General features: G+C 46.9%; 1 protein-coding gene across 1 annotated transcript in view; it reads left to right on the forward strand.

The window, feature by feature from the left end:
* Positions 1-22916, forward strand: part of PHF12 (PHD finger protein 12) — a gene marked incomplete at its 3' end in the record, with an annotated part of 38606 nt that overhangs the window by 14704 nt on the left and 986 nt on the right. The window contains exons 3-13 of the mRNA XM_079725681.1: positions 6330-6402; positions 9047-9440; positions 10606-10726; positions 11942-12074; positions 14122-14286; positions 16928-17086; positions 17705-18500; positions 19693-19818; positions 20537-20680; positions 21570-21668; positions 22393-22475. Coding sequence (XP_079581807.1) covers positions 6330-6402; positions 9047-9440; positions 10606-10726; positions 11942-12074; positions 14122-14286; positions 16928-17086; positions 17705-18500; positions 19693-19818; positions 20537-20680; positions 21570-21668; positions 22393-22475 — 2293 coding nt within the window. The remainder of the gene's footprint in view (positions 1-6329; positions 6403-9046; positions 9441-10605; positions 10727-11941; positions 12075-14121; positions 14287-16927; positions 17087-17704; positions 18501-19692; positions 19819-20536; positions 20681-21569; positions 21669-22392; positions 22476-22916) is intronic.

Below are 22916 nucleotides of genomic sequence, written 5' to 3' on the forward strand. Positions count from 1 at the left end.
CCTGTTGGCTAAAGAGCTACCAGTTTTCCAAGACAAGCCAGCTCACATACAGAAAATGACTCTTCCAGGGCTCACCTTCCTTCCCAGGACGTAGACAGTTCTCAGAAGGAATCTAAAGGTTCAGATAATATTGTGTGCTAGGTGGACTTTAGTCTCTGTTCCCAGGGAAATGTCTCCACTCCCAGAACCCTCCTTTCATCAGGTAGGTTTTCAAAATACAGAAATATACCTTCTTCTAAAACTATAGTCTCCTCGTGAACACCTCAAGATCCTTAACTTCACCATCTTTAAAGGATCACTGGCTTAATTACCATTTGCTGAATAGCAGTTGAGATGTGGAAAGAGTAGGGGAAAGGCCACCGTCACCTTCAGGTACCAAAAGACCAAAGTTCTGAGGCTCTGTGTTGAGTCTGGCATCCATGAGCTGTTGAGTTTCATATAGGTCTGTATGGCAAGAATCAGAATCAGTTTGTAGTGGATTATATGTAGTCTCATTACCAACTGTCCTTTTCACATTATGATCCCTGAGAGCAAGGACCATTTCTGAAATATCACCACTTAGCACATTGCCTAGCATAACATAGTGTCCAGTAAATGCTTGAGTGGGTGAATGACTCTGGTCCTCTCTCCCTAAAGGCCATGTTTCTTGATGGGTTAGATCATAACTTGTTTGCTTTGTGTCCTTCCTCTAGCATGGTACCTCCAGTGTGGCATTGGTTAGTAAGCAGTGGGAACTCAATAAATATTGACTAAAGGAGAGGGGAATGCTCAACCCTGTGGTTGAGGAAGATACTGTTGTGGATATTCCACCGTGTTCCCTAGAAATAAGAGAACTACCTAGAAATCAGATTGGGCTCAAGATTTGGAAGAACCAGGAAGCTGATTTTGGTTCTAATTCTGCTTTCTGACTCCATGGCTTTCGATAAGTCCGTTTAGAGATACCTGTATGATGGGAGCAAGAATTAATTTTCACAGTATGATGGTGAAGATCAAGTAAGAGCATCTGTGAATACACTTTGTGAACTGTAATAGACTAGTTGTAAAATGAGTTATCACTCTGCTATTTCTAAGCTTTAGCGATTAGGAAGCATACTGATGCCTTTACAAGCAGCACTGGCTCATTACAGTGTTTTCATGGTTTTTACTGCTGAGCAGCAGAAACTGATCATTTCAGCACTACCTGACTTTTAACTTTTAATGATTTCCTTTTGTAGAGGATGGCTCTCAGTACCCTGTCTTCATTGATATATGGGGATGAGAGGGAGCTGGAACAGAGCCATGTTTTTCTTGACAGGCATATCATGATTTAAAGATTCTGGCATGCATATAATTGTTTTGAAGTTCATACTTAACTTATGAGAACATGGCGGGGAAGGAGCTTTAAGATGGGTGGGTGAGGTGGGGAAGTCCTCACGATGTGTATGTGAGTACCCCGAGGCTGCACAATCTCCTTTCTCCCTGGAATCCTTTCTCTGTTGACAGTATTTCTCATATGGAACAAAATTAGTCTGTTTGCAGAACAACATCTTCCAGAACTAGTTCCTGAGCTTATTACCCCAATGGCAGCCTGTCTTTCCTTGAGTCATTTCATGAATCCTTTTCCTCTAGATGTTTGAGTTGAAAAACTGCCTTCTAATTTTTGGCTGTGTTGGGCCTTCGTTGCTGTGTGGGTTTTCTCTAGTTGTGGCAGGCGGGGGGCTCCTCTTCCTTGCGGTGCGCAGGCTTCTCATTGCAGGCTTCTTGTTGCAGAGCATGGGCTCTAGGTGCGCGGGCTTCAGTAGTTGTGACACGCGGGCTCAGTAGTTGTGGCGCACGGGCTTAGTTGCTCCGTGGCCTGTGGGATCTTCCCGGACCAGGGCTCGAACCCACGTCCCCGGCATTGGCAGGTGGATTCTTAGCCACTGTGCCACCAGGGAACTCTCCCCATATTTTCACATTTATTTCAAGATGCATGTTCTGTCTCTAAGAAAGCAGCAAAATCCCAACAAGGCCTCACTCTTTTAAATGTTCTGTGTCCTGTGTTCATCCTGGAGACAACACTCTGACTTTCCTGCACAGCTCCCTAAACTCACAGCCTGAACTTTAGGGCAGACAAGAGGAGCCTGTGGCCATAATCTACAATTCTGAGAAATGTTTGTTCTTCAACGTGGTATCTCTGAAAGTGATCCTTTAGAAACCAACCAGGAGCTACTTTTGAGAGCCTCTTAATACAGATTTTGAGCATTTTACCCCTGTGTTAAGAAAGAGAAATGATGAGGACACGGGGAGGGGGAAGGCTAAGCTGGGACAAAGTGAGAGAGTGGCATGGACATATATATACACTACCAAACGTAAAATAGATAGCTAGTGGGAAGCAGCCTCATAGCACAGGGAGATCAGCTCAGTGCTTTGTGACCACCTAGGGGGGTGGGATAGGGAGGGTGGGAGGGAGGGAGATGCAAGAGGGAAGAGATATGGGGATATATGTATATGTATAGCTGATTCACTTTGTTATAAAGCAGAAACTAACACACCATTGTAAAGCAATTATACTCCAATAAAGTGTTAAAAAAAAAAAAGAAAGAGAAATGAGAAATCAAATTGTTTAAAGAGGGTTTAAGTAGGTTACGGTATGAAGTTCAAGCTTGCAAGTATGGACTTTGATGTCTTCTTATTGAAAACATAAGTAATTTCATGTGTGATTTAACCACCAAAACAAGTGTCTGCACATCCACATTGCCTTGCCTCATGACTTGGGCAGAGGGGGTTACATTCACTTCTTAGAAGCCCATTCTTTTAGTGTTCCCCAGTTCTTTAAAGCTTTATTGAGTACCTACTGTGTGCCAGGCATAATGCAGAGTGTAGAGATACAGAGGTAAATGAGGCAGAGAAGGAGATTCGGGTACATAAATATTTCACTGTAGTACGGCACAGAAGTGCTATAGGGAATCAGGGGCTGTCAGAGGAGTCTTCCCGGAGATAGTGCCTGACTTGAGCTCCAAAAGATAAGGCGTTCACCAGGTGAAGGAGTGGGGGGAGGCTCAGCTTTTGTGGTTGTGGGTAGCAGAGAATGAGAATGAGCAGAGAAAGGGTTGAGAAACAGTGTGGACTGTGTAGGGAGCCACCAGACTGATGGAGCTGGGGAAGGGACAGGGTTCTGGCCTGCAGTACTGAGGAGCTTGAACTTTGTCCTGATGGGGTAAGGGCAATATTGAAGGGCTTTTTAATAAGGAGACTGATGTGATCAGAATTGTGGCAGAATTATTCTGCCAGCAGGGTTGGAAATAGATTGAGGAAGGCAGGAAGGGTGGCCAGGGGGCCATTCACATCTTGGTAAAAGATCTAAGCCACTGCCACCTTGCCTCACCCTTCTGTGCTTTACATGTTTGGTGTAGGGTATCTTGGTACAAAACACAAAGTCAGTAGGCAGATGAAATGATGAAAAACAGAATGAGAAATGGCAGCCTTTTCAGGATTAGTTTTAATATGACGGCTGCTGAAGCATAGCAGAGTCTGCAGGCCTTTGCAAATTACATGCATGCATTTCATTTGTTTGGATATGGCCTATGCAGAAATATATTGGAGAGACCTAGGGAAGACTTTACAGGTGACATTCACTTGTGGTCCTCCAGGGCTTGAAGACCTGTCCCAGTAGGCCAATGTGCCTCCAGTTTTATGCTTCCTGGTAAGGATCCTCCTGAGATTCCACCAAGGAAACAGAGGATAGGAAGCAATGAGCTGTGAGGGCTTGGTGGACATCCTGACATGTATGCTCAGGGCTCCAGGGATGCATTGGCAAAGTAGGAGCTAGGAAAATTTGTCAAGCCAAGTGCTGTTTTAGGTAGAAACGGTAAAGCAGCCTAGCATTAAGGCCTGGGACTTAAGGGAGAGTCCTTATATATTCATAGTCCATATATGTATATATAAAAAAATAATTTTTTTTAGCATTTCTCAAGTATTTTGAAAAAAAAATTTCCTCCATACCATTCCAAGTAGGTGACTCCCAGGAACCAAATGTAGGCATTTCTTAAGCATAGATGTAGCCTTATTCTGTATAGCAGTGGTTTTCAAACTTTGGTATTGAGCAGAATCACCAGGAGAACTTGTTAAACATGAATTGCTGAGCCCCACTCCCAGAATTTCTAATTCAGTAGGCCTGGAGTGGGGTCTCAGAATTTGCATTTCTTCTTTTTTTTTTTTTTAATTGAAATATAGTTAATTTACAATGTGTTAGTTTCAAGTGTACAGCAAAGTGATTCAGTTATACATGTGGATACACACACACACACACATATTCTTTTTCAGATTCTTTTCCATTATAGGTTATTACAAGATGTTGAGTATAGTTCCCTGGGCTATACAGTAGGTCCTTGTTGTTTACCTGTTTTATATATAGTACTGTGTATATTTTAATCCCAGACTCCTAATTTATCTTCCCCTACCCCTCATCCCCCTATGCTATGCCCTTTAGTAACCATAAATTGGTCTTCTATGTCTGTTAAGTCTTTTTCTATCTTTTAAGTGAGTTCATTTGTATCATTTTTTTTAGATTCCACATGTAAGTGATATAGGATATTTGTCTTTCTCTGTCTGACTTACTTCACTTAGCTGCAAATGGCATTATTTCATTCTTTTTTATGGCTGAGTAATATTCCATTGTATATATATATCACATTTTCTTTATCCATTCACCTGTCGATGAACATTTAGGTTGCTTCCATGTCTTGGCTATTGTAGATGGTGCTGCTGTGAACATTGGGGAGCATATATCTTATCGAACAGAATTTGCATTTCTATTAAGTTCTCAGATGATGCTGATGCTGCTGGTCTGGGGACCACACTTTGAGAACTACTGCTTTATAGACATTATAAATGTGACCCTCCTAAGAATTTAATAAAATTCCATATGGTTCTTGGTGTCACCTTAATGGAAATCAGTGATCTGGAGGAGCAGTGAGGCCAGCCCTACACAGCTGTAATGTTGATTCAGTGTTGAGTTACTGAGTGACTACTGTGTGTACAACCTCTATATTATAAAAATACAAAGAGGGAAGAGATCCCGTCCTTGTCTTGGTTCCTCTAATAAAAGAAGTAAGAGAATTGTCACACAAGGGAGAGCTGAAGACGGATGTCTGAGTAATCTGGGAAGAGCACATGGAGGAGCTGTGTGCTCAGTTATCTATTGCTGAATAACAAACTACCCCAAAACTCAGTGGCTTAAAATAGACGCTAGTTATTGTCTCTCACAAATCTGCATGTTGACTAGGCTCAGCTGGGTGGTTTTTCTGTACACATTGTTATCTGGACTGCAGTTATTTGGAGGCTCAACTGAGCTGGCATGAACCAGGATGACTCAGTCACATAGCAGTAGTTTGTGCTAGCTGTTGGCTTGGAGTTAACTGGAGTGCCTCAAGTCTCCTCCATGTGACCTCTCAGCATGAGAGCAGGGCTCTGAGATGAAACATTGCAAGCATGTAAAAATGGAATCTGCAGGTCTCTTCAGACCCAGCCATGGAAGTTACAGCATTGTCACCTCTGCTGCATTCTGTTGGTCAAAACAACTCACAAGAGGGAATTCCCTGGCGGTCCAGTGGTTAGGACTCCACAGTTTCACTGCTGAGGGCGCAGGTTCAATCCCTGGTCAGGGAACTAGGATCCCATTGGCCACTAGCTGTGGCAAAAAAAAAAAAAAAAAAAGTCACAAGACAAGCTCAATTCAAGAGGAAGGAAATGGACTACTTCTGGGTGGAAGAAGTAGCAAAAAAATTGTAGGCATCTTTAATCTACCATAGGCTGATTAAAGCAGGCCTTACAGGATGACTAGGGTTTTGGTAGGCATAGCTTTCAAGGGGAAGAGTTCTAGAGGAAGAAATAGCAAGTCTTCAGTTTAACTAGGAGAAAAAGAACCCGAAAGGGGCCTGGGAAGATGGAAGGAGACCATTTTACAGAGGGCTTTGAACAGCAGATGGAAGATCTTGGACTTAAACTGGCAGGCTTTAAAAAGATGGTGGAGGACCTCTCTCTCAGTGATTTTATTAGCATGGTGCAGAGTTTGGGAGTGACTCTTCAAGGCTCCAAACTAGTTCATTATATCTTTCCCTGTAAGCCCAGTGTTAACAGCTTTGGATTTGGCTTCTCTTTCTAAGATATGGGAAGGGATGCTTACTCCTTAGGTTATTGTAAATGATGCCAAGTAAGCATTTTGAAGGGTAAGAGAACCCAAGCAGTGCTGCAGGAGTGGCCAGAATAGGAGTTGAGGGACACGCAGCTTTGTGTCAGACCTAGTTAGGCTTTTCCCTGCTGCATTAAAGGGTTAGTTACTTAGTCTTGCCCTTGTCTTTTCCCCACAGTAACCCTCCACTGAGCGAAGAGATGTTGCCTCCTGGGGAGTGGATGTGTCACCGGTGCACTGTTCGCCGAAAGGTAATAATGCTGCTTTCTGAAGGCTTTGCTCAGGATGCCAGATCTAGAGCACTGATATTCTAGAGCTAAGACGGCTTGGCCCTGAAGGCATTTTTGTCCCTTCTTCTTGTCTCTTCCAGCCCTGGAATCACCCTCACACTCCCCATGGTGACTGTTTAGAATCCAGTAGGGCCTAAAATCCAAACATGGGCTGCTGAAATGGGCAGAAAAGGTGTGTTAATTTACTGAGCCATGTTCATTCACTAGTGACAGGAGTAGTCTGATCTCCTTGTAGACCTCCTGATAAGTGGCCTGAATGTGGCCGCCATATCCAGGGGCTGAAAGAGGCTGAAGAGGAAGGCGCTTCTCCAGCTTGATAGAAAAAGGATTCCCCTCACCCCAAGGCAAATAAGTTGCTGGTATCCAGAAGCTTGGCCAGGTGTGTGGGGTGGAGAGGGCTTGGACCCACTTGTACCCCAGGTTGCCTAACCTTTCTTTAGCTCCCCTTCCCTCAGCTTTGATAATTCAGTACTGGCTTCGAGAACATAATTTTCTACTTTGAGAACTTCTGTGGGGTACGAAAGCTAAATGCTCCCTTATCAAAAAAGGAAGTAGGTGTGCTTCCACCCAGATTATGAGAGACCCAATCCTCAAATTATAGGCTGTGGATTCGAATCTGACTGTGAATTGTAAACCACTCCCTACCCTCCACCCCACACTAATTATACACCAAGCAACTTTCCTTTGTTATGACGTCACCTCTTTTCCTGGCCCCTCAACATGATGTCACAGTGAATGATTACTTCCTTGGTTACAGAAACAGGATGAGATGATTCAGAGATTGTGGTTTATGTGCGTCACAGTCTTCAGCCTTTAAGAAGAAGGTAAACAATTAGGCAGACCTTATTCTTCAATGTGTGCATAGGGTTCTTATTAAAGCAAGCCAAGGCCAAGTCAACCACCTAACCACAGCTGTAGTTTAATATCTCTTGAAGTCCACAAACCAGGGTGTCCTCCAGCTTGTCCTCCTCCCAAGATCTCTACCTGTGTGTCCCCAGCTAGATTAGAGTGGGGCCAGTTAGAGGCACCTGCCAGCCAGGAGGCCTTTCAGAAACTTGCCACTCAAAGAAGCTGGACTTGAAAGGGTTGGGAACAGCTGTGGTGGAAGAGATGAAGCCAGGAAGAGAGGGTGAAGAAGAAGAACTAACATTGTTTTAGTGCTCATCATAGCTGGGTTTTTACATGTGTTATCTCATTTAGCCCATACAGCCAACTATGGGTACTGGTGGTATATTCTCCTTTTTTTTTTTTTCCTCTCCCTTTTTAAAAGGAAGAAACTGAGGTTCACAATTGTAGAACTTACCCAAGTACTCAAAGGAATGGACACAGCCAAGATTTGAACCAAATTCTGTTTCGCTCCAAAGCCCTATTACTTCTTCATCAATTTTCTGGAAACAGAGCTACTTTCTGGGGATTATATTATAGTATGCCTTTTTCTACAGAGTGTGCTTTTCCTGAAATGCCACTCTGACCTGCTCTCAGATGGACCTCTATGCCTACCAGTGCCAAAACTGCCTTTTGCACCATCACCTCTACAGCCCTCTGGCCTCCTGCAGTTACAGTGAAGTGGATTGAAATGATACATCCTGTGGGCCTCATCAACCTCTGATGTTCAGGTCTTATTCCTAGTGGAGGCTAGATCTTCCCCCAACTCAGAGCCATCCCTTTCATATATGTGATGCTCTTTATCTCTACCGTATCCCTGAGAGGAGGAGAAGAAAAGTCTTACTAGTCTCACTTTACACATAGAGAAATTCCTGCCCTCCGGCCTGAGTCACCTAAGGTCATAGGGAATCAGTGGCAGAACTGAGACAAGATCCCAGGTCTCCTGACTGGAGACCAGTGCTAAACCTTCATTTGACCACTCTATTTGGAGCCCTGGAGGAAAATGTATTATCAGTCACTCAGTCCTACTCTGTACACTTAATCTTTTTCCATGTCCCCACCTTTCCATTCAAAAAGTGTCACTGTCAGAGTTCTAGTTAAACTTGAGACATTGAAAGCCACCATTCTTGGATGCCATGATTGCTGGATCACTGCCCTCCACACACCACCCTTCCACCTTGTGGTGTGGCTGCCTTGCAAGTTAGCACCCAACCTCCCTAGACAGGGAGCTCTGCTTGCCTGTTTTACTTTTTACCTTTGCTTCTGCAGGTTTTTCCGTATTTTGAGCAAAGTTCTTAAAACCATTCAGGGCACTCCGAGGCAAACAACAGTGCTCTCCTTGACTCTCTACGTTATTCTCACTGTCCTCACTTAGTCTAAGTTTATTCTCACTGAATTAACGTTTTATCCCTTTACCGCCCCCCCGCCACCTCGTGTACAGATACTGTGTATCATATGATGTGTGGTTTGTAAAATTGTTTCTAACTTTTGTACTTTTTGGTGATTCCCTGCTGCAGTGGTTTTGCCAGCTTTAGTTTAGTTCAGCTATAGTTTTGTCAACTTTAACAGACCAGTGTTCCAAGTCCCCATCCAGGTGGATGAGTCTCTGATATTAGAGACTTCCGTAATTTTGGTTAGTGGTCTAGCAGGACTTTGTAGCATCCATCTCTTTCTATTTTGTGTCACTTTGTATGATGGGCCCACCTGTTTATTTGCACAGAAACGAGAGCAGAAAAAGGAGCTGGGCCACGTCAATGGACTGGTGGACAAATCTGGGAAACGGACTACATCCCCCAGCAGCGACACTGACTTGTTGGACAGATCAGCTAGCAAAACTGAACTCAAGGCCATTGCCCACGCCCGGATCCTAGAAAGGAGAGCCAGCCGGCCTGGCACGCCCACATCCAATGCCAGCACAGAGACCCCCACCTCTGAGCAGAATGATGTCGACGAGGACATCATCGACGTGGATGAGGAGCCAGTGGCAGCAGAGCCGGACTACGTGCAGCCCCAGCTAAGGCGCCCCTTTGAGCTGCTGATTGCTGCCGCCATGGAGCGGAACCCCACCCAATTTCAGTTGCCCAATGAACTGACTTGTACCACTGCACTACCAGGTTAGCCAGACTGTCATATCCTCTCCCCTACCCTGGCTTCCCCAAAGGACACTTGTCCAACCAAAGGGCTGTGCAGCCTGTGAGGTCACTGTCCCTGTAGCCACTGTCTCAGGTTCCTGTTCTTGGTTCGAGATCTTTGCAGGTTTACAATGCTTACTCAGTTTTCTGTTTTCCACCCTTCCCAGTATCACTTTAAAAAACAAAAAAGGTAATACATACACATAGTTCAAAAATCAAAAAAAAAAAAAAAGGGTTACAATGAAAAATTTCACACCCATCCCTGTCTGCCATTTGCCTAGTTTCTACATTCCTACCCCTTACAGATAACCACTGTTTGGTTCTTATGTATCTCCTAGAATTTCTTTATATAGATGTACCATAATTTATTTAACCAATTTCCTATAAATGGAAATTCTGGTTGTGCTTCAGGTGTCACCACAGATACTGTTTCAACAAATAATTTTGTAAATACGTCATTGTATACATGTGAGTGTATACATGTGAGTGTATCGGTAGGATAAGTAGGATAAATTACTAATACTAGAATTGCTGGGTCAAAACTATGCATTTATATTGTTTTTAAACTATGCACTTGTAGTTTGATGGATATTATAAATTGCCCTCCATTCCCTTTTTTTTAAAAATCAACTCATGGCTTCTACTTGATACCACAAAGCATCTAGATCTTATTTTCTTCCCAGAGAAAGTGAAATTGGCAGGCTTAAGAAACCTGCTGGTCAGTAGGATGCATACAGACTCAAAGCTTTTCTACTTTCTATAAAAATGCAGTAAAATTATACTCTTTTCCTCAGCCGCCTTCACAGAACAGTCTTTATTGACCATTTGACCTGGGCATTTCTATTTCTTAAGTCACCAATATCTAACCTAGGTTTCTGACCACTTCTTGTCTGCAAAACATTTAGATGTGTTTCTGCCATAGAGCAAGTGACTTGTGATCTTAGTTCTGACTTATATCTCCCTTTTCCTCCTTTCTCATTCTTTTTCTCACTTGAAACCAGCCCAGGGGGCTTCAGAAAGAGATGCATGTCCAGGCCATGACACATGCTTTTACTAAGACCTGTTCCTCGCACTTACTGTTGTTTCCATATCCCAAACTAGGAACTCTCCATCAGGGAAAATTCAACACCACCAATTTCTCTTCTAGGTTCTAGCAAGAGGAGAAGAAAGGAGGAAACCACAGGGAAAAACGTTAAGAAGACACAGCATGAGTTAGATCACAATGGTCTTGTTCCCTTACCAGTCAAAGTCTGTTTCACGTGTAACAGGTATTTTTCTTCCATAGCAAGAGGCTCTTCCTCATATTTAGCAAATGTTTTTCTCTCTTCTATTGTCTCTTCCAAACCATGTGTGTTAAATATAGATAACCCATATTCTGATGGTATGAGTACAGAGAGACTGAGTGACTAATTGACCAGAGCCTTGAATGTTGTAACAAAGAATTCTTGAAGAATCACGGTGCAGAAGTACTGTAAACCGTGTTTATAGAGGCTAGAACGAGAGGAGTTGGACTTAAAATGAAGCATGAGATATTTAGACTGGCTAGCAGGAAGAACTGTGGCCAGCAGAGACACACATCCCTGGAAAAGGCAAATGATTTTTAAAGCACTAAAGATGAATTTTAAAGTAGTACAAATATCCATACTAGCTGGTATGCATCAGACTGGATGACTTCCAAAAGCCTCTAGTCTGCCCCAGTTGTAGCTTCCCTGGGACGCTGGTTCCCTTCAAATAGGATCTCCTCAGTGACAGGAACCAGCTGCTTCAGTTACTGAAGCTGGACTTGGATGTGTTAGAAGGGCAGGATAGCAGGAGAAAATAGCTATCAAAAAGAAATGTTCCACAGCAAAAGCTATAGGGAACCAGATAGTAAAGCAGCAGAACTCTGAGCCACGCCCAAACTGTGTCTCCAGAATAGCTTAAGGACTCACTGAGTATCGTAGTTACAAATCATAATTGGCATTAGCTTACGTGCCCTCCCTTGATCTATGCTTACACGAATACATTACAAAATCATTTTTCCAGCACAACTCTCTAGTTGTCAGTTTTGCTGAGTGCTTCATGTGGAAGAGAAATCTTTTCCTCTTGGAGTATCAGGCTCTGGAAAGGCTGCTGGTGTTTTTTTTGTTTGTTTTTAAACTGAGGTAGTTGCTTTCTTTTAAGGAGTAGAAAGATCAGAGCAGGGTTGGCTGTCTTCCCCCAGTGGGTGCCAAGCATTGATCATTCCTGCTGTGACAACCACTTTAGCTCTACGCCAAAAAAATTCACTTCTCTACATTCCTCTTAGAAGAGAGGATAATGAGGAGCCTGGTGGTAGCCCCCAACTTCATCCATCTTCCTAATGGCGAATGTAACGGGATTATTGGGGAGGAGGGTGTGGGAGCACATTGTTAGGATTAAGGAAGGCCAGCTGTTCCACGGTGCAGAGTTGGTTTGAATTCTCCCACCTTGCCATAAAAATGGCCTGTATCTCTTTTTTGCAGGAGTTGTCGCGTGGCCCCTCTTATCCAGTGTGACTATTGCCCCCTCCTGTTCCACATGGACTGCCTCGAGCCACCGCTCACTGCCATGCCCCTGGGCAGATGGATGTGTCCGAATCACATCGAACATGTGGTGGTAAGCACAGCAGTGTCCTTCAGTCCTCTGTGGGCACAGCTGGGGCATGGACTGATTCAGTGGGAAGCCTAGTGTAGTCAGCTTTGTACCAGAGTTCACTTTGGTCTCTCAGACACGGGTTTCTGCAAACCATCCTGCTCAGTTCTGATTACTCTGACATGCCTCAGCTGTGCATTTAGCCTTTTCCCACAATGCCTTGTTTCAGTCGCACGGACAGACTTAACCCACTAGCGCTTGGCTGTTCGTGAATAATTTCCTCTGTAATGAATTAAGCAGTTGGTTTTACAGCCCTAAAAGGGGGAGTGCATTAGACCCAACCTTATGCAAATAAATGCTCTTCCATTCTTCTTGCTCCTTGTTTTTAGAGGGAACAAACTAAGAAAATTCTAAAATATTTATTCTCGTAGCACTGGCAGTTAACTACCCAGTAACTTTGGAGAACTGAAGAATTGACACAGATAACGGTATTCCAGACAGTCAACCACTTATTGAACACCTTATGTGTCCTACACACCAAATGAGGCTCTTGCCCTTCTCTTCTTTCTTTACAAAGACCTTGTCATGGCCCATAATGGGTGTTCAGTAAGTAAGTTGTTGAATGAATGAATGAATGGTATGAGGGTGCTATTATCTTATCTCCCAGGAGGTTTGGTTACATTTTCCAGACTGCTTCCTGAGGCTAGAATAGAACTGTAATTTGCTATCTCCAAAAGAGGTTTAGGACATTTCCTGATAGGCACGGTCACTCAGAAGGTTGAATGGGAGAGGGCCTCAGGCAGAGCAGCTCCCTTATAAGAGCAGCCTTTCCAAATTAAAGGGTAATTGCTTAAGGCATTGTCCATCAGATGATGATAACCATGGGATGACTGCTTGCCTTCAGCGTGATGGTGTGCTGTCCACTTTGCACCGAGAGGAACTTCAGTTATAGACTTGAACGTAGGGAGAAAAGGTTTGTTTGGCCCTCTTCATTTGACTAATGCCACTCAGAAAAGTTTACGTAGGAGGAAGCCTCTCTGCGAGGCTCAGTGGTCTTGTTTTGCCTCTTGCTGAACCAGAAAAAACCAACCATGAGCAGTCAACCCAAATATGAATCTGTAAGAGCAGCTTTCCAGCAGATGAGAAATTATTAATTGGGTGACTTTTTATTAGCCACTTAGGGGTTTTTCCTAATGTACTAGGTAGGAAGCTGCCACATAGATCTTTTTTTTTTTTTTTTAACATTTATTTATTTGGCTGCATCGGGTCTTAGTTGTGGCAGGCTGGCTCTAGAGTGCACAGGCTTAGTTGCCCCGTGGCATGTGGGATCTTAGTTCCCCCACCAGGGATGGAACCCGCGTCCCCTACATTGGAAGGCGGGTTCTTAACCACTGGACCACCAAGGAAGTCCCCTTTTCTTTTAGTTAATGTGTAGGGGACCAGATGTAGAAGAGGAAAAGAGGCATCGTTTCTTTATGCCTTCTCTATGCAGCTGCACAAACTTTTCTTCCCTCCTTATGGCCTCTGAGAGCAGTCCAAGGTTTTCTGCCTGCTGTAGAGCAAGGCTCTGGTATCCAGATGGGTTCACTAATGTTCCCTAGTACCGTGGAGGAGGAGGAGGGCAGGAGACACAGTATTCTGGTGCTGATCTCACCTGTCAGCCAAGCTCCCATACAGGAAACAGTCTTGCTTCTGGTGGGAGAAAATCCCTTGCTAGGAGGGGAGTCTGGAGTGCTCTAGGGCCAAGGCCTGCATCTCCTCTGAACCCTATATGCTGGATAGACGACTGTCAGAGGCTGAATTTGGAAGGGCACTTCTTGGCTAATTCCCTATTCTTGTACCCCTCAAGCCTCCCCAGGGAGTAGGAACTAGGCTGGACTGGGCAGGGTTAAGGGAGAACGTCTCAGCCATGTTCCCTGGCCCTCTGACGGGAGTGTTGACATACCAGCACCTGACAGAAGGAGCCCATTTGGCCCAGGGCTTCCTCTTTTTTAAAAGTAGAGACTAGAGTTAATTGGGAGGGGGATGCATTCTGAACTTCACTGCAGGAGTGTGTCTGCTCTGTCCCTAGCTGAACCAGAAGAACATGACGCTGAGCAATCGGTGCCAGGTGTTTGACCGTTTCCAGGACACCATTTCACAGCACGTTGTCAAAGTGGACTTCCTGAACCGAATCCACAAGAAGCACCCTCCTAACCGCCGCGTGCTCCAGTCGGTCAAAAGAAGAAGCTTGAAGGTGAGTCACAACCTGGTGCAGGCAGGATGGTGGTCTCCGATTGCCTTCCTGGGGTAGACAGAGGATCATGGTCCCAGTTTTACAGATGGGGAGACTGAAGCCCCTGAGATCTGTCTGTGGTGTCTTAGCAAGTAATGAATGTGAGCATCATTTTAATACTTGGGGATGGTGGTCAGGAAACCCCCAAGTGGGCCTTCAGACTCGGCCAGGTTTCTAGTTCTCCTGAGGATAAGTGCCCTTCGAGCCCCTCCCACCAAACTCAGGTGTGCTCTGCTTTTCCTGCTCCTTGCCCGGCATTCATTCCGTCCGTTTCTGTTAGATGGCCCCTTTCCCACAGCTGTTGGGTTAGGGGAAGGCGGGGGTGATTAAGCAGAAGGCCTTATGGAAGGTGAGGAACCATCCATTTTCCTGGGCTGCTGTTAATGTATCACCAATACTCAAAAAACTGTGACACTGGTACAACCTCACATTTGTGTGCATTTGACAGCTGCTAAAAGTGTGTCCACAGAGATGGACAGGAGTATTTCCTTCATTGAAAAGCATTTGGTAGTATTGAGGCTCTCATAAACCGTTCGGTCTCATGCATTTAACCTAGAGAGCGCAGCACTATATACCTGAATGTGAACTTGATTTTTCTCTTTTGAAATAATCCTGCAGACAGCCCATGCACCAGTGGAAAACAGCAATTCTCAAATATGGCCACTTGGTGGCAGCCACACTTTAAAATCACTCCTCACACTTCCATTGGGTGTCAGCGCTAGCAAGATGTTAACTGTTGAAAATTGTATAACAAACTCTTAACTGTGGAAGTATTTATGCGTCAGTAGAAACACCAGTTTTCCAAAGTTAAATTAAGGTATTTGCAGTTGAGGGTAGGGTATATTGGAGGTGACGTGCCTCATACCTTGGTTAAACATCTAAGAGTAATCTCAGCTGTGTGGTTCACCATGTGGATTGGGAAGAAAGCCTGGCTGCTGAAGTGAACAGGCCAGGAGGCCTTGATAAAATCCTGTTGTTTTATGATGCCCCCTCCCCCTTTTTAAATGTTTCCTTACTCTCGAGGAAAATCCGAGGGTATGAGTTACCTGAAAAGCATTTTGTTCTTAGACAGTTGGAGAGTGAAATGAAGACTGTAGTACCCGAGGACAGTGGCAGGGAACCGCTCCAGCTCTGTTCTGGAACACTGGCCTTCATCCTTGACGTATAGCAGTGCAGGCAAGATCACCTGAGAGCTTCATATCTTCTCTTTGTTATGGGTTCCCCTTCCCCCTAACCCTTCTCTTCCCGAGGGCCAACCTTAGGCGAGCCTACTGCCCCATTCCTCCACTCCCGATTCCTGGATGACCTCAGACAAGCCCGTAGCACCAGCCACCACTGTTAGTGGTGATGACTCTCAATTCCATGTTCCGTGCCTTTCTCGTCATACCTAGATTCGTATCTGCCTGCCCATCCCACAGACACCTCAGTCTCAGCCTGCCCAAGACCAAAAGTCTCCTGCCTCCAAATCTGCTCTTCCTCTTGTATCTCCTGTTTCAGTCAATGACAGTGATCTCTACACAGTCCCTCAAACCAAAGTTCAGCTCTTCTTCCCTTATCCTCTGTAAGGACTTGGTCACCAAATCTGTTGGTTCTCACATGTTTTCCAAGTCCACCTCCCCTACTTTTAGTTCCCCTTTGTCTGCCTGGAAGTTTGTCCTCAACTTCCAAGTCTCAGCTCAAATACCGCCTTCCTATGAAATCTTCCCTAATCCAAGCTCCTGCCCCCCAGACAGCAATAAGCGCCCTCTGGTTTTTATAGCTCCTTAGACATGCCTGTCTTCTAGGACCCATTTACATTGTATTGTAATGTTTCTGTGCTTATCTCCCCACTAGACTGTGAGCTCCTTGGGGGCAAGGCTTAAGTTTTGTTCATCTCTGGATCTCTAGGACTTGGCATAGTGCCCAGACTCAGGAGGCGCTCAATAAATGTTGATTGAATGTATGAATGACTCTCTGCTTGTATGGCTCTTTCATTCATACGTGGTGTGATTCAGAGTGTGTCTTCTGTCTTTTTGCAACAAATAGGTCTTCAATTGTTTTGTGAGTCATGAATGAATGGATGAAGAAAACTGACATTGATTGAATGCTTATCACGAGATGGGCCTCACGCTGAGCATTTCCACTGTGAATGTGACCTTATTTAACTTTTTATCTCTCAGATACTGCTCACTCATCTCTCAAATTTGATACTGATCAATAAGAGCCTAGAGCACCAATTTGAAGCCCTGCCCAGTGGCCATCCTGTACTTTTTAGGCCCGAGCAGAAGGCAGCATGCCGGAAGGCCTAGTTTCTGCAGCCCTTGGACCTTGATGAAGAAAAGTGGGAGATATGGCTGCTTTTTCCAGTTCTGTGCCTTCTCAGGCTAGTGTGTGTGTATGTGTGTGTGTGTGTGTGTGTGTGTGTGTGTGTGTCAGAGTCAAAGAGATGGAGGTACAGAGCAGTAGCAGCGCACTGGGCCTCCTCGTCCTTGGTGGACACCGTAATGGATGATTTCCCCTTGGGCATCAGCACCACAAACGGAAGAGCATGGCCAGGGCAGAATCCACTGGGCCTGTTGGCACTATCACCCTCTCCTTCCTTCTATCTATCTATCCTGAACAGGTTCCCGATGCTATCAAATCTCAGTACCAGTTTCCACCCCCTCTCATTGCACCCGCGGCCATTCGGGACGGGGAGCTGATCTGCAATGGGATCCCTGAGGAATCACAGACGCACCTTTTGAACTCTGAGCACTTAGCCACCCAGGCAGAGCAGCAAGAGGTGAGTGAAGGCAGGGCCGGGATTCCAAGTCCAATCTTCCTTCCACCTCGCCGCAGCTGTTAATTGGAAGTCATTCTCATCTCCATCTTCTGCAGCCCCACCCTCCCCATCCCTGAGCCCCCCACCACCACCCCGCCCCCTGAGTTGAATGTTCCAGAGAGAACCTCTGGCTCAGATCCTGAGGCAAGTAAGAGAACTACACAGTCACCTGGTCTGCTTCTCTCCATCAGTCCCCCGGTGTGCTGTGAGACGGGCAAATCTGTCTTGTAGAAACAGATCAGTAGACCTATAGAGAAGTTAGGTGACAGTGCTGGACACACAGCAGGTGCTTGGGTGCTTGCTCAATATTGGTGACAAGGTGAGCCTTAGGGGCAGAGTCAGAACGGGAATCCCAAGCTCTGCTGACCAGGGTGTTGCCTGCCGAGTATACCAGCAAGCCTTGCTTGGGAATGGAAATGGAACCCTCTCAGGAGTCAAGCACACCCTCTCTGGGCATTCGCGATGGGACCTCGGAAACAGTGCTTGTCAGCTCTGCTGTAGCCCTGGCCGCTGTGGCAGGAAGGACCAGCGCCTCCCAGGCCTCTCACCCTCCTCTCCTCTCCTCTCCTTCCGTTGCAGTGGCTCTGTAGTGTTGTTGCGCTCCAGTGCAGCATATTGAAACATTTATCTGCTAAGCAGATGCCTTCGCATTGGGACTCTGAGCAGACAGAGAAGGCTGATATTAAGCCTGTTATTGTGACTGACAGCTCAATCACCAACTCCCTGCAAACAGCTGACAAGGCACCTACACCTTCCCACTACCCCTTGTCCTGCCCCTCAGGGCTTAGCACCCAGAATTCCCTGAGCTGCTCTCCACCCCACCGGCCCCCAACCCTAGAGGACATCAGCTGCAGTTCTTGTGCGGAAAAATCCAAGAAAGCCCCCTGTGGGACTGCCAACGGGCCAGTGAACACAGAGGTGAAAGCCAATGGCCCACACCTCTACAGCAGCCCCACTGATTCCACGGACCCCCGGCGACTTCCAGGCGCCAACACCCCCCTACCAGGCCTCTCACACCGGCAAGGCTGGCCTCGGCCCCTCACGCCACCAGCGGCTGGGGGGCTTCAGAACCACACCGTCGGCATCATTGTGAAGACAGAGAATGCCACTGGCCCCAGCTCTTGCCCCCAGAGGAGTTTGGTTCCTGTCCCAAGCCTACCCCCTTCCGTTCCCAGCTCTTGTGCCAGCATCGAGAACACCAGCACTTTGCAAAGAAAGACTGTCCAATCACAGATAGGACCTCCGTTGACAGATTCAAGGCCACTGGGCTCACCCCCAAATGCCACCCGGGTGCTCACTCCCCCCCAAGCAGCAGGAGATGGTATCTTGGCCACAGGAGCCAACCAACGATTCTGCTCACCAGCGCCATCGTCAGGTGAGTGCTGCTCAGCCTTTCATGCTCTTCCTGACAAATAAGACTTAAGATTCAAAAAACACTTGTATCCCTGTAAATATGTCAGAGGACTCTGATGTCCGTACTATTTGTCCTCCCCCTGTTTCTATGATAGAAGAGAAAGTACATGTTAACTTGTCCCTATTTTGTAGGCGGGACTGCTTAGGCTCTGAAAGTGATTTCCTTAAGGTAACCTACCAAGTCAGTGCAGGATTCGAACTGTGGCCTGGGTCTTCTCACTCCACCGTCCCACACCTTCCAGGCTTAGTCTTCTGCCTGCTTTGTTCCTTCACCTTAGAGGAAAGCAGCATGCTCTCTGGAGCCACTGTGGTCATCCTGAGGTTCTGGGTGATAGCTTCAGTGTTTCATGATCCACACCGGAAACTAGATCCACACCTGATCCAGGTTCTCAGAGAGAGCCCATTTGAAGGAATTTCCATGTCAGGGAGTGCAGATGCCCGCAGATGTTGGTCTGGCCCAAAAGCTTGCCCTCGGGCCACATTCCAAAAGGCAGTCCCTTAATCCATACTTGGCCTGGTGTAGACCTGCTCTTTCAGCTGTCCCCAGTCAGCATTCAGGACCTCAAGGTTGCTGACCCCAGCATCTGAACCAGGTTTCAGATGCTGCTGGAACCCCCTGTGGTCTCTCCCGTCTGAACTGAAGCTGGCCTCCTAGTCAGCTGGGAGTCTCGGTAACCAGGTGACTGTGACTTCTCTGCATGGGGGCCCCTGGTCCCAGGATGGCCCCTACTCTCAGGCTCTTTTCCTGTTCTGTTTATCTCTTAATACCAACCTGGATAGATTTTGCACCCCGTGAGTCCAACTTGAGTACGCAGGAATTGCAGAGGCAGGCACCACTTACTTGAATGAGCAGAGACAGCAGGGAGGTAGTCGTGGCCCAGCGAATGCAGCTATCCCTCCACGTTCCCCAGAGCAGTAGATTTCACTTGTTCTCGGTGCTCTGGAGACTCCTGCGTGCCCGGGTGCATTGTCGTTCCATCTGCCCTTCCTCACCACACGTTTTTAGCTCTAGGAGTTCCAGAGCCTATGGGGTGAGAATCAAGAAGGGAACATCACCTTGGGTCCGAAATCCAGACCTGTCTCAGCAGTGGGGGATTGGACCGGTGGGTTTCCCTCAGGCGACGTAAGTAACAGTCTTCCTGCTCCGTCCCCAGATGGCAAGGTCAGCCCCGGCACGTTATCCATAGGAAGCGCTTTAACCGTACCCTCTTTCCCAGCCAACTCTACTGCCATGGTGGACCTCACCAACTCACTTCGAGCATTTATGGATGTCAATGGAGGTGAGTGAGTGAACTGCTGCTCTGCCACCAGCGGCTGTGGTGAAGGTGCTGCCCCTGTGCAGCATTCAGCTCATTGAAAAGGGGACAGAAGGGATGCCTGATCTCAGAGGGCTGGGAGGTGGGTGGGGGAGTGGGGTGGGAAAGAAAGCCCCTTCTCCTGTTTCTGCCTTACATACGTGCATATACACATAGTCAGAGGCGAAGGGAGAGCAAAGCCAAGCTGAACCAGTGAGAAGAGAAGAAAATCACTTTAGGCAGATCATCTGGACTTGAAGAATAAAACCAGGAGGAGCCTTGCTCCCAAAGGAGGGATCTCATCTGTGAAGAATCCCCAGAGTCAGGGAGAACTGGGGCAGGTCTTGATCTCTGTGAACAGGGTGGGTGGAAAATCCAAGCCTCAATGTCAGGCATCTGGGCCCTCCCCCACAGGCAGGCCAGTGGTTTGTCTTGCTCCACTTTCTAGGACACACGTACCTAACATTAAGCTACCCCACCGCAGGAGGCGTCTGCACAGGCTGCGTTGGCGTCTGTCTCTCGCTGCAGATGGCTAGTGAGGTGCTCAGCTCCAGATCCTTGTACCACTTGGTACTCTGTGTTGTTTAAGAGGATCGCTTGGCTGGATTTGAGGAATGCTGACATAGTTGCTCTGTGATGCTCACCTACTTCCGCATTCCATTTCCTCCTCAGCAGCTTTTTAATCTTTCTCTTTGGTTAATAGAAATCGAGATAAATATGCTGGACGAGAAGCTGGTCAAGTTTCTGGCCTTGCAGAGAATACATCAGCTTTTCCCCTCCCGGGTCCAAGCTTCACCGGGCAGTGTCGGGGCACATCCGCTGGCTTCTGGAGGGCACCACACAGAAGGTGCGCATGTCCATATCTGCCACCACACCACACCGTTAGATCTACCCTCAGTGTGTGTGAACAGCCATCTCCTCCCCATGGAGAATCTCAGCTTTCAGTATCTCAGTCCTCCATGTATGCCTTTACTGGGCTTAATAAAACACGGTGGTTTCTTTTCTCAGAAAGCAGAAACAAGATGGCAACCACAGCTTTCAGGTCAGACTCGGGCAAGTCTGCCGTAACTCTTTCATACGCGTCCTCTTTGAGACACAGAAAGCAGCTATGAGTGCCTTTGGGTATTTGTGGTGTGCTTTCTGCTCAATTGCTCTCAAATATTTGAGTTAGAAGAGTTTCCCAAAAGGTTAACTCTGCTTAGGATAGCCCTTTGAGCATTAGCCATTAAAAGCCTTGCTGCTTAGAAGGTGGTCCCCAAACCAGTAGCATCAGCATCACCTAAGAGCTTGTTAGAAATGCAGAGCTCAGGCCCCACCTCAGACCTATGGAATCAGAATCTGCATTTTAACAAGAACCCTAGTGATTCATATTCAAAATTAGAAAAGCATTGGTCTGTGCCTTCTGTTTTTTTTTTTTTGCACAGCCTCCCTATAGTATCAGTTGGTATATCCTTGATAAACCAACAAGCAGCCCAGGTGCTTCAAGTACTATCATCCTTGAATTATATGGTCATCTTCAAAGATGGTCCTTCTTATTACCCATGTGGGAAATGCTGTAAGTGGGGAGAGAAAGCCTCACCCTGAAGCAGCCTAGTGTCAGATGTGAGTTTAGAAAGATGACTCATCCAGTGGGATTATTTTCTTCAGGCCATCGCCAAAGGTCCAGGTTCTGTTGATTTACGTTTGGGCCCCAGGTTCTGTTTCTGAATGGTCACATCCCTGTGTTTGCCTTGTAGTGCCGAGAAGGGAAGTACAGGCCCGAGCTGTGTTCTACCCTCTCTTAGGGTTGGGAGGAGCTGTGAACATGTGCTATCGAACCCTCTACATCGGGACAGGTAAGCCAGCTGGGAGAGGTGCTGAATCTGTTCGGCCCTAAAGATTGATACTCTTACCCACAGAGGCTAGAAAGGGAGGGAAGCCCTCTCCAGGGCTGACGGGTTTAACCCAGCAGACGTCTGGACAAGAGGGACTAAGAAAGGAGACCATCAACTGCTTGTCTTCCCTGCTTCAGGCCCTTTTGCCTTGTGCCCAGTGTGGCATCAGGAGGGCTGAACGTCAGCTCTGACTGCCACCCAGTGAGGCATTTTAAACACTGCAGGAAATACCTGAGGAGAGGGCAGATGCTTTGTCCCTGGAGATCTTTGAAAAAGTGATGGGGCTCACACATATCTAACACTTACTTGGTTAGCCCTACATCTTGTGCAGAGGGACAGATGAGCCCTTAGCCTGGAACTTTCCATTTCTTTCAGATGATACGGTTTATGGGCCCTGCACCCCATCTTGTGCTCTCCTAGAAATACCCCATCCTCTTCAGTAGCTCACTGCTCTCCTCTGGGCAACAGCACGTGTTCTAAAGCAGATGAGCTGGCGGGGACAGCTGTTCTTTAACTGGGGATTAGAAGAGACATCAGTTTTTGTGCAAAACTACAAGGAGAGGGCCCTGAGCTACCTACCCCTTGACCTCCCGCCCGGAAGTTCCCTGGCCCCTCACCTCCCCCACACATACCCCTGACCGTCTGTTCTCTGCCTTCCTTTTCCTCGCCTCCTGCCACCTCGCAGGAGCTGACATGGACGTGTGCCTTACAAACTATGGTCACTGTAACTACGTGTCTGGGAAACACGCCTGCATCTTCTACGATGAGGTGAGGGTGGGGCGGCGGTGGGAGAGAGGTCTTCCAACCTGAGCCCCGTCCCAGGCACTGGGGTTTGTTCAGTGCCCTGGGGTGAGGGAAAGGGGGTTGGGGGTCCCCTCCTTTTCTTCCCTCCCCGTCATTCCTGGAGGAGAGTCTTGGTGTGAAGGGGCGCCTACACGGCTAACCGCTCCCCAGGAGCGGGGCTCCCATCTCTCCTGAGGTTGGTCCATAGGCCCAGCGCGGGGCGGAGCGCCCTGAAGCAGGGGAGGGGGCCGTGATAGAAGGAAGCCAGCCCTCTGGGCGTGTCCCTGTGAGTTTCATCATCATCATCACGTGCCAGTGAATATCATTTCACCAGGAGCCCGTGCTAAGGAGGCCGACTATTGCGGGGGCGGGGGGCGGGTTAGGAAGGGAACTTCCTTGAAGAGGTGAGTCTTGCGCCCCATTCGA

The sequence above is a fragment of the Hyperoodon ampullatus genome (assembly GCF_949752795.1).
Source record: "Hyperoodon ampullatus genome assembly, chromosome: 19".
NCBI lineage: Eukaryota > Metazoa > Chordata > Mammalia > Artiodactyla > Ziphiidae > Hyperoodon > Hyperoodon ampullatus.